Genomic DNA, 19,160 nt, shown 5'->3' on the forward strand with positions numbered 1-19,160 from the left:
CACATACTTCCAAAGTTCTTAAACATTTATTTACAAAAATTAAAGTGAAAGAAAGTGTAGTCCCCCAGTAGTATCTGACTCTTTGCGATCCCATGGACTGTAGCCCATCAGACTTCTCTGTCAGTGAAATTCTCCAGGGAAGAATACTGGTGTGGGTAGCCGTTCCCTTCTCCCTGGGATCTTCTGGACCCAGGGATCCAACTCAGGTGTCCCAGATTGCAGGCAGATTCTCTACCATCTGAGCTACCAGGGGACTCGAAAAATTACAAAAATTAGGTGGCACAATTCATATAGTTTTCTAACATATTTTTCATGTTGTGAACATCTTTCCTTGGCGTTAATTGTTCATCTACACATTTTTTTAAAAAGGCTTCATAATAAATACTTAAAGGCATTTTGACCAGAATCAGTAAAAATTTATCAAGAAGGATATTGTTTGGGCTTTGGTACCTCTTGTATAATGTGAAAATTGGCAATAGGTATTAAAATAACCAGAGGATTTGTTGAAGATTAAGAAATCCCACCGTTTGCATCACACAGCCTTAAAGTTACTGACTTTCTTGGAGACCAAGCAAACACTGGCTTCAGTATCCAAGTCTCCTGTTGGGGTTTGGCTCCTCTGCTCTTGTCTTCAGGGGCTTCTAGGACTACAGCGACTCCTGGGATCCTGTCACAAACTCCCTGGAGGGTGACAAAGGAGCAGGATCGCCGACTTGGCCAGAATCCAGTGCAGCCCTGATGATGGGGGTGTTGTCCTCCCGGCTTCTCGTCCCCCAGCTGGGACAGCTGGCGACCCAGTCCCTCCAGCCGCTCAGGCCCGGCTATGGGTTGTGCATGCCGGTGCTGCAGAGCCGCCTGCGGGACCGGGCGCGGCTGTGTTGTCCGGACGCTATGGAAACGGCGCGCTGCCGACCCGCCCCTTCCCCGGGCTGCCGCCTGCGTACTGCTCTAGCCCCTCCACGCGATCCAAAGAGGAGGCAACCGCCAGGAGCCGGGTCTCTCCGCCACCGCCTGGAGGTAAAGCCCTTGGCTTCCGGGCCGCATAGCTTTTGCTTGGGGCCTTCGGGGTCCAGCGCCTTGGTGGTTTAGTTCCCGGTGCAGCCTCGGGAAGACCCTAAGGTGCACCCTCTCTGGGCTCCCCTTCCGTAGCCTTGGGGAACCAGCGCCCAGAAGTGGCGCTTGGGAGGAATGAAACTATCCCTGCCTAGGGTCAAGTTTGAACTGGGCCGTTGCCAGTAAACTCTTAGCTTCTGCAGAGCACGCATTTGGGGTAGAGATGAAGTCAGGTTCGTTAGCACTTCGGGAAACACTGATTTTCGTAGGATTCTGAACTCACTCACGACTCCCACCCTTCGTTGGCTAGTTCTCGCCCTCTTCCTCTCGCGGAGTCAGAAATGTGGAGAGTGGAAGGGGTGGGCGTGGGGTAGCAAAGGAGAAATACAAAGAACCTGCGAGTACAGTTCATGGTTAGACCTGCCTAGCTCTGAAAAGTTAATATGCTAAGATTTGATGAATAGGATTATATTCCTAAATAGGTCAATGGGATCAAATCATGGTACTTATATTTATCCTTTTAAAAGTACTTGCTGCTGCTGCTGCTGCTAAGTCGCTTCAGTCGTGTCCGATTCTGTGCGACCCCATAGACGGCAGCTCACCAGGCTCCCCCGTCCCTGGGATTCTCCAGGCAAGAACACTGGAGTGGGTTGCCATTTCCTTCTCCATTTAAAAGTACTTATGCTCTATTTATTAATAAATCTTGCCATATATCAGAACAGAATATCCAGACATCGCTTGTATTCAAGTGCAGCTCAACCCGTGTAATTGTTTTCAAGCCCATCTTGACCTTTGTGCACCATAAGAACCCAAAAATCGTACTCTAAAAACCATTATTTCCATGAAAGAAAGTAAGGATTGAGACTTGAAAGTTTTAGAACAACCATAATTGGTTGTTTTTCTCAAATGAATTTAAATAGTACAGTTGCTTCTTGTTATAATTTTAACGTTTATAACTATAAACTGCTCCATCAGTGAGGAAATTCATCATTTGAATATGTCCAGTTTTGGCTCATGGGTTTCCCTGGTGGCTGAGGGGTAAAGAATCTGCCTGCAACTCAGGAGATGTGGGTTTAATCCCTGAGTTGGGAAGATCCCCTGGAGGGGAGGACATGGCAACCCACTCCCATATTCTTGCTGGAGGATCCCATGGACAAAGGAGCCTGGCGGGCTACAGTCTATAGGGTCGAAAAGCATAGGACACTACTGAAGCCACTGAGCAGCAGCAGTTTTGGCTCACAAGTGTGGTATTTCCTATCCCCTTCTATGCTATTAATAGGGCAGATTTCCTCAAAACATGCTGTTATTTTCATCATTTACTTGTACATTTAATAAAAATTATATACAAGTTGACATTCAAGTGTCTTGTTTTTACATGCCCTGCATATTAGACATTTAACTAGAATTACCTTTCATTTCTATTTTTTCATGAATCACACTCACTTTTTCTCTACACGTGTTCTTTTTGCAGTCTTTAGAACCATACAACCCAAGAGGAGGCATATTTAAAGAACTAAAATTTAGATAATAAATGAATCATTGTACAACTTGCAGTGTGAATTGCCAAATTACTCAAATGTAGGTACCTCTGTGCCAGGGAACAATGTTTTGTTTCCAGTTTCCACTCCAAGTCAGTGTCTTGTCCTGTGCAGCAGAACCAGAGTAATTTACATTCCTCCAACTGTGTAACCAGTCACCTGTGGAAACATGGTTAAGGACAACATGGTTCTGATTTATCCCAGTGATGATTTATAGCTCTCTGTATGGACTGGCGATTGTCCAGCCCTCTCACCCTTTAGTCTGACTTTGATTATCATTCGAATCACCACCTTTTCTTTCACTAAGCATAGAGGTACCAGTGTCAATTGCTAAGTTTCTAATTGATATGCCAGTTATAAAGAATAGTCAGTCATGGAATAGAAAGTATATTTCCAAATTATAGTAGTCATATATCAAATTAAAGTTACACTCACATATTAGGAAAAATCCAGTAAAATCTTTAAATTTGATAGCCAATTACTGCCTGTGTGTCCATAGCTGATTTTCTTTACCCTGTTCTTCTTGTCTGTAATCAAACTCTCAAGGTGAATGTGAGAAATATATGAGCTTATGTATAGGAAAGAGTGACTAGCACCGTGCCAGTCAGAGTAGCTGTTCAAAAAAAAGGATAGTAAATACAGCATTTATGACATATTCCTCTCCCCACTTTGATTTTGTTACTTATTATGTTTGTTGGATCCAGTTACACACAAGAAGAGCTACAGACTCAGTTCAGTAGCTTAGTTGTGTCCGACTCTTTGCGACCCCATGAATCACAGCACACCAGGCCTCCCTGACCATCACCAACTCCCGAAGTTTACTCAAACTCATGTCCATCGAGTCGGTGATGCCATCCAGCCATCTCATCCTCTGTTGACCCTTCTCCTCCTGCCCCCAATCCCTCCCAGCATCAGAGTCTTTTTCCAATGAGTCAACTCTTTGCATGAGGTGGCAAAAGTTCTGGAGTTTCAGCTTTAGCATCATTCCTTCCAAAGAACACCCAGGACTGATCTCCTTTAGAATGGACTGGTTGAATCTCCTTGCAGTCCTAGGGGCTCTCAAGAGTCTTCTCCAACACCACAGTTCAAAAGCATCAATTCTTCGGCACTCAGCTTTCTTCACAGTTCATCTCTCACATCCATACATGACTACTGGAAAAACCATAGCCTTAACTAGATGGACCTTTGTTGGCAAAGTGATGTCTCTGCTTTTGAGTATGCTGTCTAGGTTGGTCATAACTTTCATTCCAAGGAGTAAGCGTCTTTTAATTTCATGGCTGTGATCAACATCTGCAGTGATTTTTGGAGCCCAAAAACATAAAGTCTGACAGACTAGGATCTCTTATTTTACTCCCCTTTTCCATCAAACTTTAGAAATATGTAGAGCCCTTCTTTTACCAAGTGAGGTAAGAAGGAGTTCTCCACTTTGTGTCACCCATGCTGGAGTTTCAATTCAGTGGAAAAACTAGGCTGTAAGTGAAGAAGCAGCAGGACATTCCCTCTTCTAAGAGTGACACACTGCTTTGTGTAAAAACAAGAGCGATCCTAAATGATCAAGGAAGATCTTTATGGTACAGTGTTTCGGCTTTTGGAGAAAAGACACTGAGAAAAGATGAAAAAGTGGATGAGAATTTGATTTTGTTCTCAGGTTTCGAGTCTCTCTTGGTATTAGAAGATATTGTAGCTGCTTTTTTGTAAACAGCTGCCCTACTGTGTATTATAATTCACAATATCTATTTTTGCTCCCAGAGTGAATTCTCATCTCAAATAAAAATGCTTTCTTCCAGTTTGCTGATGTCATAAAAAAAAAGTCTGTGCCATCTTCATATGAATTTGATTGTAAGCTTATTTTACCACCTAACTCGACCCAATGATGGAAATTACTAATAAGATCACACAAGTGGATATGTTGTTACAGTTGTGATGCAATTGTCAGTTCAGTTGCTCAGTCGTGTCCGACTCTTTGCGACCCAATGAACCGCAGCATGCCAGGCCTCCCTGTTGATCACCATCTCCCGGAGTCCACTCAAACCCATGTCCGTTGAGTCAGTGATGCCATCCAACCATCTTATCCTCTGTCTTCCCCTTCTCCAGCCCTTAATCTTCCCAGCATCAGGGTCTTTTCAAATGAGTCAGCTCTTCGCATCAGGTGGCCAAATTATTGGAGTTTCAGCTTCAACATCAGTCCTTCCAATGAATATTCAGGACAGATTTCCTTTAGGATGGACTAGTTGGATCTCCTTGCAGTCCAAGGGACTCTCAAGAGTCTTCTCCAACACCACAGTTCAAAAGCATCAATTCTTCAGTACTCAGCTTTCTTTATGCTATCTAGTTTGGTCATAACTTTCCTTCCAAGGAGTAAGTGTCTTTTAATTTCATGGCTGCAATCACCATCTGCAGTGATTTTGGAGCCCCCAAAAATAAAGTCAGCCACTGTGTCCACTCTTCCCCATCTATTTGCCATGAAGTGATGGGACCGGATGCCATGATCTTCGTTTTATGAATGTCGAGCTTTAAGCCAACTTTTTAACTCTCCTTTTTCACTTTCATCAAGAGGCTCTTTAGTTCTTCTTCACTTTCTGCCATAAGGGTGGTGTGATCTGCATATCTGAGGTGATTGATATTTCTCCCAGAAATCTTGATTTCAGCTTGTGCTTCCTCCAGCCCAGCATTTCTCATGATGTGCTCTGCATATAAGTTAAATAAGCAGGGTGACAATATACCGCCTTGACGTACTCCTTTTCTTATTTGGAACCAGTCTGTTGTTCCATGTCCAGTTCTAACTGTTGCTTCCTGACCTGCATACAGGTTTCTCAAGAGGCAGGTCAGGTGGTCTGGTATTCCCATCTCTTTCAGAATTTTCCATAGTTTGTTGTGATCCACACAGTCAAAGGCTTTGGCATAGTCAATAAAGCAGAAATAGATGTTTTACTGGAACTCTCTTGCTTTTTCCATGATCCAGATGATGTTGGCAATTTGATCTCTGGTTCCTCTGCCTTTTCTAAAACCAGCTTGAACATCTGGGAGCTCACAGTTCACGTATTGCTGAAGCCTGGCTTGGAGAATTTTAAGCATCACTTTACTAGCGTGTGAGATGAGTGCAATTGTGTGGTAGTTTGAGCATTCTTTGGCATTGCCTTTCTTTGGGATTGGAATGAAAACTGACCTTTTCCAGTCCTGTGGCCACTGCTGAGTTTTCCAAATTTGCTGGCCTATTGAGTGCAGTACTTTCACAGCATCATCTTTTAGGATTTGAAATAGCTCAATGGGAATTCCATCACCTCCACTAGCTTTGATTGTAGTGATGCTTCCTAAGGCCCACTTGACTTCACATTCCAGGATGTCTGGCTCTAGTTGAGTGATCACACCATTGTGATTATCTGGGTTGTAAAGCTCTTTTTTGTACAGTTCTCCTGTGTATTCTTGCCACCTCTTCTTAATATCTTCTGCTTCCGTTAGGTCCCTACCATTTCTGTCCTTAATTGAGCCCATCTTTGCATGAAATGTTCCCTTGGTATCTCTGATTTTCTTGACGAGATCTCTAGTCTTTCCCATTCTATTGTTTTCCTCTATTTCTTTGCATTGATCACTGAGGAAGGCTTTCTTATCTCTCCTTGCTATTCTTTGGAACTCTGCATTCAAATGGGTATATCTTTCCTTTTCTCCTTTGCTTTTCACTTCCCTTCTTTCACAGCTATTTGTAAGGCCTCCTCAGACAGGCATTTTGCTTTTTTGCATTTCTTTTTCTTGGGGATGGTCTTGATTCCTGTCTCCTGTACAATGTCAGGAACCTCTGTCCATAGTTCATTAGGCACTCTGTCTATCAGATCTAGTCCCTTAAATCTATTTCTCACTTCCACTGTATAGTTGTAAGGGATTTGATTTAGGTCATACCTGAATGGTCTAGTGGTTTTCTTCACTTTCTTTGATTTCAGTCTGAATTTGGCAATAAGGAGTTCATGATCTGAGCCACAGTCAGCTCCCAGTCTTGTTTTTGCTGACTGTATAGAGCTTCTCCATCTTTGGCTGCAAAGAATATAATCAAATCTGATTTTGGTGTTGGCCATCTGGTGATGTGCATGTGTAGAGTCTTCTCTTGTGTTGTTGGAAGAGGCTGTTTGCTGTGACCAGTGTGTTCTCTTGGCAGAACTCTATTAGCCTTTGCCCTGCTTCATTCTGTACTTCATGGCCAAATTTGCCTGTTACCCCAGGTGTTTCTTGACTTCCTACTTTTGCATTCCAGTCCCCTATAATGAAAAGGACATCTTTTTTGGGTGTTAATTCTAGAAAGTCTTGTAGGTCTTCATAGAACTGTTCAACTTCAGCTTCTGCAGTGTTTCTGATCAGGGCATAGACTTGGATTACCATGATATTGAATGGTTTGCCTTGGAAATGAACAGAGATCATTCTGTCATTTTGAGATTGCATCCAAGTACTGCATTTCAGACTCTTTTGTTGACTATGATGGCTACTCCATTTCTTCTAAGGAATTCCTCCAAGAGGAGCTACCCTGTGCCCAAGGTCAGGGGCAGCAGCTGTGCTTTGCTGGAGCAGCCATGAAGAGATACCCCACGTCCAAAGTAAGAGAAACCCAAGTCAGATGGTAGGCACTGAGAGAGGGCATCAGAGGGCAGACAGCCTGAAACCACAATCACAAACAACTAGCCAATCTGATCACATGGACCACAGCCTTGTCTAACTCAATGAAACCAAGCCATGCCATGTGGGGCCACCCAAGACAGACAGGTCATGGTGGAGAGGTCTGACAGAATGTGGTTCACTGGAGAAGGGAATGGCAAACCACTTCAGTATTCTTGTCTTGAGAACCCCATGAACAGTATGAAAAGTCAAAAAGATAGGACACTGAAAGATGAACTCCCCAGGTTGGTAGGTGCTCAGTATGCTACTGGAGATCAGTGGAGAAATAACTCCAGAAAGAATGAAGGGATGGAGCCAAAGCAAAAACAACACCCAGCTGTGGATGTGACTGGTGATAGAAGCAAAGTTCGATGCTGTAAAGAGCAATATTGCATAGGAACCTGGAATGTTAGGTCCATGAATCAAGGCAAATTGGAAGTGGTCAAACAGGAGATATCTGATAAGAGTGAACATCGACATTCTAGGAATCAGTACTGGAAAGCAATTGTCAGACCCTAATAATCAGTGAAGGAATTGGGCTTTTTCTTGGTTAGCAACTTTTAGAAAATTGGTAGATGTGGTAGAATTACTCATTTACTCACTCAGCAAGTACTTATCAAGTCCCTAACAGTTGGCAGGCTTCCAAGGTGGTGCTAGTTGTAAAGAACCCACTTGCCAATGCAGGAGACATAAGAGACGTGGGTTCGATCCCTGGGTTGGGAAGATCCCCTCTAGTCAGAAAGAGCAACCCACTCCAGTATTCTTGCCTGGAGAATTCCATGGACAGAAGAACCTGGTGGGTTACAGTCCATGGGGTTGTAAAAGTCGGACATGACTGGGCAACTCACCCTTTCTACCTGTTGGCAGGCACTATGTGATAGGCAACTTCTAAAATGAGTCCCTACAACCCCAGCCTCCTGGTATTCCTCTCCTTGTGAAACTCCTCCCCTTAAGTGTGAGCTAGAATTGTTTCTAATACAGGCGTTGCCAAACTTTTTCTGTAAAGGGCCTGGTAGTAAATATTTTTAGCTATGCAGGCCACACGGTTTCTTTCCCAAATACTCAATTCTGCTGTTATACTATAAAAGCCGCCAGAGCCAATATGTAAATAAACGTGATTAGCTGTCTTCCAATAAAACTATTTACAAAAATAGGCTGTAGGCCAAATACGGCCTGCTGACCATGTTTACTGACCCCTGCTCTGACTAATCAAAAGTGATGGTGTATTACTTCTGAGATTCCTTCTGAGGTTTTGTCACAGACTCTGGCTTCCATCTTGCCTGCCCTCTCTTACCCTCTCACTTGCTTACCATTTTGTGAGCTAAGCTGTGGAAAATTCAGCTGGAAGGGGAGCCTCCAACCTACAAGGAACTCTTGTTGCAACAGTCTGAGGAACTGAATCTTGCTGACAGCCTTCTACCAGGGGTTGGAAGTGGCTCCTTCCACAGTTCAGCTTTGCAATGACAAAAGCCCCAGCTGACACTTGGGTTATGAGAGATCCTGAACCAGAGAACCTAGTTAAGCAAGCCATGCTTGACCCTTGACTCATGGAAACTATGACAGAATAAAAGCTTTTTTAAAAAAATATATTTTTATTTATTTTTTGGTTGCAGCACCCAAGATCTTCACTCTAGTTGTGGCATGCACATTCTTAGTTGGTACATGTGACTTTTTAGTTGAGGCCTGTGGGATCTAATTCCCTGACCAGGGATCGAACCTGGGCTGCCTGCCTTGGGAGGTCAGAGTCTTAGCCACTGACCTACCAGGGAAGTCACATAAATGCTTTTTTAATGCAACTAAGTTTTGGGACCATTTGTTACATAGCACTAGATACCCACCATGTTACCCACATCAGATAACTAATACTCTTCATGATAGGCTCCTATAACAATGAACAAGGGAAATGCTACATATTATATCCTTCTCCTGGAGACTGACTATGGACATCAACATACGAAATTTCTAAAACATCCTGAAAAAAAAAAAAAAAAGTAAATTTTGTTCCATCAATAATTTCCAGGCATATTTAACCACATATCCTCTTTTTCTGGGAAATGCCTATTAATATCTTATGGAGCTACTACTTGGGGAGATTTTAAATGCTAGACTATGAAAAGAAATCATTCCATTTAAAGAAGTAGTGATTGCCAGCATGCTGTCTCTCCCTCAGTCAAATAACTAGTCAATGAAGTACAATATTAATCTAAGAGAATGAATATAATCCTGTGGGAATTTGCATCTGAGTCTGTATTTATATCTACAAATCATATACTATATCCACATATTGAAGCCCACCAGCAGAGATAGTAACTATTCTTTCTGCAGTGTTACGTTCATTTTGTAATTCAGCAAATCCCTTACCACAGAGGATAATAACAATTCTGAGGACTTGCTAAATAAAAATCCCTTATGTTGGCTCTTAGAGACATTTCACGTAACAACAGCTGGGCATTGTATGAAACCAAAGATTTGTTTTCATTTAACGCTGATTCAGAGGGAGGTTTTAATTTTCCACATTGCCATGAGGTTTTTATCTGAACGTTGTTGTAGTGTAGTTTGCCAAGACACATCACTACCTTGCTTCACACATGAGACTGAGGCTCAGAGATGAAATTACCTGTGAAGAGTCAATCTTTTTTTCTTCTGGCTATATCCATATGGCACTTGGGATCTTAGTTACCAGACCAGGAATCAAAGCCATGCCCCCTTCAATGGGAAGCAAGGAGTCCTAACCACTTGACCACCAGAGAAGCCTCTAAGAGCTTCAGTCTGGGGGAGATCAGAGCAAGAGTCCAAATTTGGTGCTCACCATGTCATGCTGCCCTTCCTAATATGGTGCATGCCCTTCTGAGATACTCATTTTTAAAATATGTTTCTATCCGACTGAAGTGTAATAAGTATAGAGGCACCACCAGTGTTTGTCTTATTTTCAGATTTTTCTGACTTGCCAAAAAATTTTCCTCAGCTACTCCAGGCTAAAGAAATTCACATTGTTCCCTCTTTTCTTGGTATTTATAGCAACAGAGGTTGCTTAGAAACTTAAACATTTCTGACGCTTGAACCTCAGCTATAATTTCCCTGAGAAGCAGTCATCCAATTTGTGTTTTAATGCCTTCTGTAATGGACATAATCTCCCGGGACAGCTAATGCTGCTGAAGTGATTGTTTTCCTACTTAGACTGAGCCAAAATCCATCCCTCTGACCTCATCCATTTTTCTTAATTTTGTCTTCTGGGCACTCACAAACCATATGTAATTGATTTTATATATAAAAAGCCTCCAGATTTTGATGTGTGTGTGGTATGGTATGCTTTTCCCTATTTAAAACAGATATTCTATTTTTCTATAAATGAAAAAATCTCTCTTTCTCTTTGATTTGTCATCTAAGAAGTGTGTAACTTACATGAGGCTATTTCTGCTCTTATGATTAGTTGTCTGTCCCCATGCTAATATCATGTTATCGTATTACTGCAGCTTTATAAAGTCTTTTATAGATTAATTTTTTATTGAAATATAGTTGATTTGCAATGTTTTCATTTCAGGTGTATAGCATAGTGATTCAACAGTTTTACAGATTATACTTGATTAAAAGTTATTACAAGATAATGGCTGTAATTCCTCATGCTATACAATATATCCTTTAAAAAAAAAAAAGATACAGTTGTGATGTAGTGGTGATTGTGATTTAGTCACTCAGTTGTGTCCAACTCTTGCAGCCCCATGGACTGTAGCCCCCAGGCTCCTCTGTCCATGGGATTTCCCTGAAAGATTAATGGAGTGGGTAGCCATTAGCCATTTCCTTCTCTAGGGGATATTCCTGACTCAGGGATCAAACCTGCATCTCTTGTGTTGCAGGCAGTCTCCTGCATTGCAGGCGGATTCTTTACCGTCTGAGCTACCAGGGAAGCCCATAGTTGTGATACAGTTTATATATATATATATATATATAAAACTTTGCTGTACACCTGAAACTAACATAGCTTTGTACATCAACTATAATTAATTTTTTAAAAAGCCCCACAAGGGCTTCCCTTGTGGCTCAGTCAATAAATAATCTGCCTGCAATGCAGGAGACCAGGTTTGATCCCTGGGTTGGGGAGAGCCCCTGGAGAAGGAAATAGCAACCCACTCCAGTATTCTTGCCTGGAAAATTCCATGGACAGAGGAACCTGTCAGGATACAGTCCATGGGGTCACAAGAGTTGGACACAACTTAGCAACTACACCACCACCACCACCATTCTTTTTCAGGTTCTTTCCCACCATAGGTTATTTAAAGATAGTGAATATTGTTTCTTGTGCTATACAGTAGGTTCATAGCTACAATAAGAAATACTATATCTATTTTATATACAGTATTGTGTGTATGTTAATCCCCAATTCCCTATTTATGCCTCCCTATTATAAGTCTTGATATCTAGAAGCACATCTTCTTCTCTTGCTCTTCCAGACCATCTGGACTACTTTAGCCCTTTATTTCTTGGCCATGCCACGTGGCTTATGGGAGCTTAGTTCCCCCAAAAGGGACTGAACCCAGGCCCACAGCAGTGAAAGTGTGGAGTCCTAACCACTGGACTGCCAGGGAATTCCCAACTTTAGTCCTTTAAACTTCCATGAATATTTTAGACTCAGTTTTTCAAGTTACACACACACACACACACCACAATATCTCTTTGGGATTTTATTTTTGAGATTCCATTGAATCTGTAGATCAATTTGAATGAATTAGTTTCTTCATTTTTCTGAATCTCAAATACATGAATCAAACATGTCTCTCCATTTATTTAGTTCTTTAAAAGTTGTTTTTCAGTAAAGTTTTCTAATATATTTTTTTTACAGTTGTACTTTTATTTTTTTCCTAGGGAATTAGTAGTGTTTGATATTATTCTTTTAAAACTTTTTAATTGAAAATAGAAGATAGAAAAATATGTAAGTCCTAAGGGTAAATACTCAATAAATTATGAAGTGGATTCACCTAGGGTCCCACTCTTCGATCAGTACCAAAATCCCTTCTCATATCCCTTCTAGTCATTCCCATCTCTTTCCTCACTAAAGGAAAAGGAAAGGAAAGTGAAGTCGCTCAGTCATGTCTGGGGGATTGCCATTTTCTTCTTCAAGGGAGCTTCCTGACCCAGGAATCAAACCCAGGTCTCCTGCATTGTAGATAGATGCTTTACCGTTTGAGCCACCAGGAAAGTCCCCACTAAAGATAACCACTATCCTTACTTTGAACGTTATAGTGTAGAACTTTGTATAAATGAGACTATACAAAATGTATCATTTTGTTCCCAGCTTCCTTTTTTTAATGTCTTATGATGTGTGATTTGTACATATTGATGTGTTAACAGCAGTCTGTTCATTGATCTATAGTATTTTATGGCATGAATATACGACAATATATTTATCCATTCAACTACTGAGGGATGCTTGGGTTGTTTCCAGTTTGGAGCTATCCAGTGCAGCTATGAATACTCTTGTGGATATATTTGGTTTATATGTGCATGTTTTTCTGCATATTTTCAACTTTAGGAAATAATGCCAAACAATTTTTCAAAGCACTTATACTAATACTTATACCTTCACCAGCTGTATATGAGAGTTCTGGATGTTCACCAACACTCAGCTTTGTCAGTCTGTGCTGGATAACAAAGCATCCCCAAATTTGAAACAGGAATCATTGTCTTTCACAATTTTCTGGGTTCACAATTCATCTTGGCATGTACACTTCCTCTTTTTCATGATTATTTATTTTCGGTTGTGCTAGGTCTTCACTGCTACTCGGGCTTTCTCTATTTGCGGCAAGTGGGCGCTACTCTTCATTATGGTATATGGGCTTCTCATTGTGGTGGTTTCTCTTGTTGCAGAGCACAGACTCTAGGTGCACAGGCTTCAGTAGTTGCAGCACAGGCTCAGTAGTTGTGGCTTCTGGGCCCTAGAGCTCGCAGGCTTCAGTAGTTGGAGCTCTATAGTGAGGGCTTAGTAGTTGTGGTACACAGGCTTAGTTTCTTTGCAGTGAGGGCTCAGTAGTTGTGGTACACAGGCTTAGTTGCTCTGCAGCATGTAGAATGTTCCCAGACCAAGGATCGAACCCATATCCTCTGCACTGGCAGGCAGATTCTTATCTACTGTACCTCCTCTTCTTTTATAGGCTGGAGTCATTCATATGGTTGCATTTACCTAGGAGCTCAATTGGAACTGGAATACCTGAGTTGGCTTCATTCACACACCAGGTACTCTGACTTGGGTGGCTGAAAAGCTGAGGGCTGGGTTCAACCTCTGTCTTTTCATGTGGTCTTTCCTTACTCAGTAATCTAGCCTAAGCTCATTTACATGGAAGCTACATCTCAAGAGTGCAAAAAGAGAAAGCAAGTCTTAAGGCCTAGGACCAGAAGTCATTAACCATCACTTCCACAACATTCTAGTGGTTAAAATAAGGCAGTGCTAGTTCAGATATAAGAAGAAGAAGGTCAATAAGACTCTACTTCTTGATGGAAGAACTGGGATGAGAGAAATTATTCTTGGCCATAGCTTACAGACAATGTACGACCCACCCTCTGGTCATGATTCACATGCCTTTCACAAGCAGAATACAATTACCCCATCCTAGTACACCCAAAGTTTCATCCAGGTTCATCCAGATTGGTAAGATTTTTATTGTTGTTAAGAATGGAAGTTGGAGCTTATCAAATGCACTTTTGGGGGAATTCCCTGGTGGTTCACTGGTTAGGGCTCTGTGCTTCCACTGCAGGGGCACAGTTTCGATTCCTGGTTGAGGAACTAAGATCCTGCATGCCACATGGAACAGCTGGGAAAAATGCACTTTCTGTATTTGCTGAGATTTTTATGATTTTCTCCTTTGTTTTATCTATGATAAGTACATTGATTTTATAATATCAAACTAAATTTATGTTCCAAGAATCAGTCCAAATTGGTGGTGATATGTTAACTTTTTCATATATTGGTATGTTTGGTGTTCTAATATTTTGATGAGGATTTTTGTTTCAGGATTATGTTTATGATAATAAACCTATAATATTCCTCTCTTGTAAGGTCTTTGCTGGGTTTTGGTGTTAAGATTATGTTGACTTCATAGAAGAACTTGGAAATAATTCCCAATTTTCTATTCTCTTGAACAAGTTCAATTGATATTTTTTCCTTAAGTGTTTTGTAGGTACAAATATTGGATCCAGGAGTAGGGTACTGCCATACCAGCATCAATATATTCCAAATTATGTGTCATTAACATCCACTATAGCAGCATGAAATTGTTATTGGGAACTTGGACTGTTAGCAATCCATGCCACCAAAAAAATCTGTAGAACTATATTCTAGAATAGCTTAAAGAGCATATTATATACCTAATAAGCTTATACTTTACGCAAAGAGGTAGAAAATGACTTATTATAATGAGTCTGTTATTACTGGCTGCATTTGCCAAGATACTACCAGAATTAAAGGAACTCAGAAGAAAAAAATTTGGTTTGCAAGCAGAAATGAAAAGAAATTCAGAGACAACAAAAAAACTCAGAACTGAGTGGAGGTGCAACTGAGTCACACATTCAACTAGCAGAGAAGCAATATCGAAACCCTTTGAGAAACAAAGGCTGTTTAAAACTCGGCATCGCAGCAAGACCGAGTCAAGAAGAAAATGGCTGTCACACCACTGTTAGGATCTCTGAATGGAATAAGGTCTGCTAAGTCAGTTCAGTCGTGTCCGACTCTGTGCGACCCCATAGATGGCAGCCCACCAGGCTCCTCCATCCATGGGATTTTCTAGGCAAGAGTACTGGAGTGGGGTGCCATTGGCTTCTCTCTGGATCCTAACAAATCCACCTCTTATTGCTTTGTCTCTTAATGAATTTTTGCAGTGAGACATCAGGGCCTGAGTTTTGTTAGTTTTGGCCAAGCTTGAGTCCTAGGAGAGAGCTGAAGGACAGGAGGAAAAAGCAGTGGGAAAAATGTGCCATAAGGTGGTACCAGCAAATACTTTCACAGTTGGGAGCATATCTCAAGAAGAGGAGGCTTGGAGTTTGGTTCTTCCCAAGGAAAGTCTGATTAGGCTCATAGTTGTTGTTCAGTGGCTAAGTTGTATCCGACTTTTTGCGACCCCATGAACTGTAGCATGCTAGGCTTCCCCATCCTTCACTGTCTCACAGAGCTTGCTCAAACTCATGTCCATTGAGTCAGGGATGCCATCCAACCATTTCATCTTCTGTTACCCCCTTCTCCTTTCTTCAGTCTTTCTCAGCATCAGGGTCTTTTCCAGTGAGTTGGCTCTTCACATCAGGTGGCCAAAGTACAGGCGCTTCAACTTCAGCATCAGCCCTTCCAGTGAATATTCAGGATTTATTTAATTTAGGATTGACTAGTTTGATCTCCTTGCTGTCCAAGGGACTCTCAAGAGTCTTCTTCAGCACCAAAGTTCAAAAGCATCAATTCTTTGGCCCTCAGCTTTCTTTACTGTCCAACTCTCACATCTGTACATGACTATCAGAAAAACCACAGTTTTGACTATACAGAAAGACAGAGACAAGTCTCTAAACAGTTGTGAACATAGCACTTCCTGAATTCAAATAATTTTAGATAAATACTAAGAAATCAGTATTGTCAAAGGAGTCACCTACATGGTCTAAAAGAGAATGTCATTGAGACTAAAAATGACCATCGAGATCCAGCCTTCTACAGCAGGATCTCAGAATTGCTATGGATTAACTCTTTTATATACCATTCTTATCCTTTACAAATGGGAATACTTATTGAAATTATCCTTTTATTGTTCTACCATTTTATATGTATCTTGTATGTATGGGGGCTTCCCAGGTAGATCAGTGGTAAAGAATCTGCCTGCAATGCTGGAGACCTGGGTTCCATCCCTGGCTCAAGAAGATCCCCTGGAGTAGGAAATGAAAACCCACTCCAGCAGTCTTGCCTGGGAAATCCCATGGACAGATGAGCCTGGTGGGCTACAGTCCATAGTGTCACAAAGAGTCAGACATGACTGAGCATGCATGCGTATTGTGTGTATGGGCTAGGCCAGATAACTTTTCTTTTTAGTTCAGAGATCTGTAGGTCAAGAGTAGATCTTGGTCTGTCATGATTGTTATGAATCATTTCTATCTCCTGGAATCTAAGCTAAAAATATCGATGAAAAAAAATAGAAAATATTGTTGAGATGTAACTTTAGGGTTGTCTGTTTTAGGGAGTGGATGAGTATGTTCTGCACATAGGAAAGGAAGGAAGTTGACCCAAAGTGTTAACTGTGATAGACTGTATTACTCTTGTATAACCCACCCCCCTTGAATGTGGCCTGGACCTAGCTACTTTCTTTTACCTAATAGAGCAAAAGTGATGGGATACTGCTTCTGAGGTTACAAAGAACCTGTGCTTCCCTCTGTGTGTCCTCTCTTGCTTTTTCATTTGCTTAGTCTGATGGAAGCCAACTGCCATGTGAATTGCCCTATGGAGAAGCCCATGTGGAAAGGAAAACAAGGGATTTCTCCACCCAACAGCTCATGAGCAACTGAAACCTGGCTTCAGCCACATGAATGAGCTACAAATCCTTCAGATGAGGGACTTCCCTGGTGGTCCAGGGGCTACTCCATGCTCCCAATGCAGGGGGCCTGGGTTTGATTCCTGGTCAGGGAGCTAGATCCCCCATGCCGCATCAAAGATCCCACATGCTACAGTGAAGACCTGGCACAGGCAAATAAGCTAAAAAAAACCCTTCAGATAAGATGGAGTCCTGGCCAACACCTTGATTGCAGCCTATGGGAGACTGTGAAGCAGAGGGACCCCTTATGGACTGAATTATGTCCCCGCAAAACCAACATGTTGAAGCCCCAACCCCCAGTGTGACTATATTTGGAGATGGAGCCTATAAAGAGGCAATAAAAGTTAGAGTTTATAAGGTTGGAGGCCTTAATCCAATTGGACTGATGTCCTTATAAGAAGAGGAAGAGATACCAGAGTGCACCCCCACCCCCACCCCAAACCCATATGTGCTCAGAATGAAGGCCTTGTGTGAACACAGCAGAAAGGCTGCTGCTGCCAGACAGGAAGAGAGGCCTCGCCAGAAACAGCATGTAGATCGTAGACTTTCAGCCTCTAGAACTGTGAGAAAATAAACTTCTGTTGTTCATGCCTCATCCCCACCCCAATCTGTGGTATTTTGTAATGGCAGATCTAGTACCTTAAAAATACTATACCCCACTAGATTGTGTGTGGATTTCTGACCTGCAGGAACTTTGAGATAATAATAACAGTTGTTTTGAGCTGTTAAATTTTAGGATAATTTTCCATGCAGCAATAGATCATTAATATATTAATCTATTTTTTCTCTCCTTATCCTCTGACTTATGCCTTCGAAAGATGGATAGGGGTAGGGGGCTGGTGGGGTGCATCCTCTTTGAGCCTTTCAGATTGCAGGGAAAAAAGAAGTTAGTATTCATGGCTAGTAAAGAATCATTCTAATTTTTGAGTCAGTTTCCCAGCAAAGTAAAAAACAACTCTGGTTTGGATTCATATTTCAGTGCAAGAGGTTGAGGAGAGAATAATTTCAATGATTTAGAGTTCATGAACTCCCTGTGCATATCTGTATGGACATATATATATAGTTCTAATTATATTTATATAAACAAATATATATAGGTGAATTGCTATAATTCTATTATTCCTATGAGGACAGCATTGATATACTGGATCTAGGTGATCTTAAGCATTTATTGAAATCAATGTACATTTTCTAGGACTGGACAAAAATAATTTGCTGAGATGTCAGCTGGGAATTCTCCCAGGGAAAGCCTGGAAATGGAGAGCTTCCACACAAGATTCAGTGCCTGGACACCTTTCAGCAACAAGTCATTAAATCGACAGGTAAGTCACATATTCTAGAATAAGATAGGATTAAATTCTAGGGTGACGTTTACTGTGATATATTAGGTCTCCTGTTACCATATTTAAAATAAATGCTTGTAAGAACTTAGTTTTTGTGTCACTTTAAACAGAAATGAACATACATTTGTCTTCCCCCAAAATAATCTCTCTTCAGCCCAGTTCACAACTCCAGTTTTATGGAAGGCACAAGACCTGCCCCCACTTTTGTCCTGTTTACACCTCAGGAAACAAAATAGAAACCTCCAGGACACACCCTGATTGCTGTAAGGGTGGTGTTTTGGTGTGGAGAGCATTAGTGTGTGTGTTTCTTTAATTTTCTCTTCCCTCTTGTGTCTACTGCACAGTTCCCTGGGGCCTGAGGATTCCCCCTCTGAAAGGTAATTTGAGAGGTAGTCAGTGAATGGCCCAGGCAGCTTTGCCAGACCTCCATGGAGAAGGCTGCCTGGGTGCTCAGAGCTCGAGCGTGGCCCAGGCTCCTTCACAAAGGAAAGAGACCAGATGGGCTGGGACCAAAACCTGACTAGTAATAAAAGCAATGAGTTTATATTTGTCATCTAAGCCAACCTGGACTGAGGTCCTGGTTTGGGGGCACACTGGTCCTGGTGTATGTCTTTTGTGGAGACACTCCTAACAAAGGCTATTTATTCAGTAATATTTACTAACTTTCATTTTGGTGGATGTAATAAAAATGGAGGACTCTGGCTTGGTAAAATCACACCTACTCCACATGGCCCTGTTTTCACAATTAAGCAAGTAGCTGATATGTATTTTCAAGATGAAATGTCTGGGATCTGTTTCTCCGGACCACACTAGCTTAGGTAGAAACAAGAGTGAGGATTCATTACTTCCTTGTGCCCTCCTTGGGTGCCTCTATAATTACGTCCCCACCAGCCTTTCCCACCTGCTTACCCAGCAAGCCTGGGCTTGCCTGCATCCCTGGATAAAAAGCAGTTTAAGCTGAAGGGAAAGACCCTTACTACAATGTGAAAGGGCTTTATGAACTGTAACATGCAAAGCAAATATTAGCTGTGAGGTTGTTA

The 19,160-nt window shown here is 41.7% G+C and overlaps 1 protein-coding gene across 6 annotated transcripts in view; it reads left to right on the forward strand.

Moving 5' to 3' along the window:
* Window positions 1–950: 950 nt before the first annotated feature.
* The window catches only part of ECT2L (epithelial cell transforming 2 like), an 82,612-nt gene continuing 64,402 nt past the window's right edge, over window positions 951–19,160 (forward strand). For all 6 annotated transcript variants that reach the window (XR_003590157.2, XR_009601532.1, XM_027972496.3 and 3 more), the window contains exons 1-3: window positions 951–1,017; window positions 13,376–13,457; window positions 17,973–18,099. Coding sequence is in view for 3 of the 6 variants with exons in the window: in XM_027972496.3 (XP_027828297.2) it covers window positions 17,998–18,099 (102 nt within the window). In the remaining 3 variants the exon portion in view is untranslated. The remainder of the gene's footprint in view (window positions 1,018–13,375; window positions 13,458–17,972; window positions 18,100–19,160) is intronic.

The sequence above is a fragment of the Ovis aries genome, chromosome 8 (assembly GCF_016772045.2).
Source record: "Ovis aries strain OAR_USU_Benz2616 breed Rambouillet chromosome 8, ARS-UI_Ramb_v3.0, whole genome shotgun sequence".
Taxonomy (NCBI): Eukaryota; Metazoa; Chordata; class Mammalia; order Artiodactyla; family Bovidae; genus Ovis; species Ovis aries.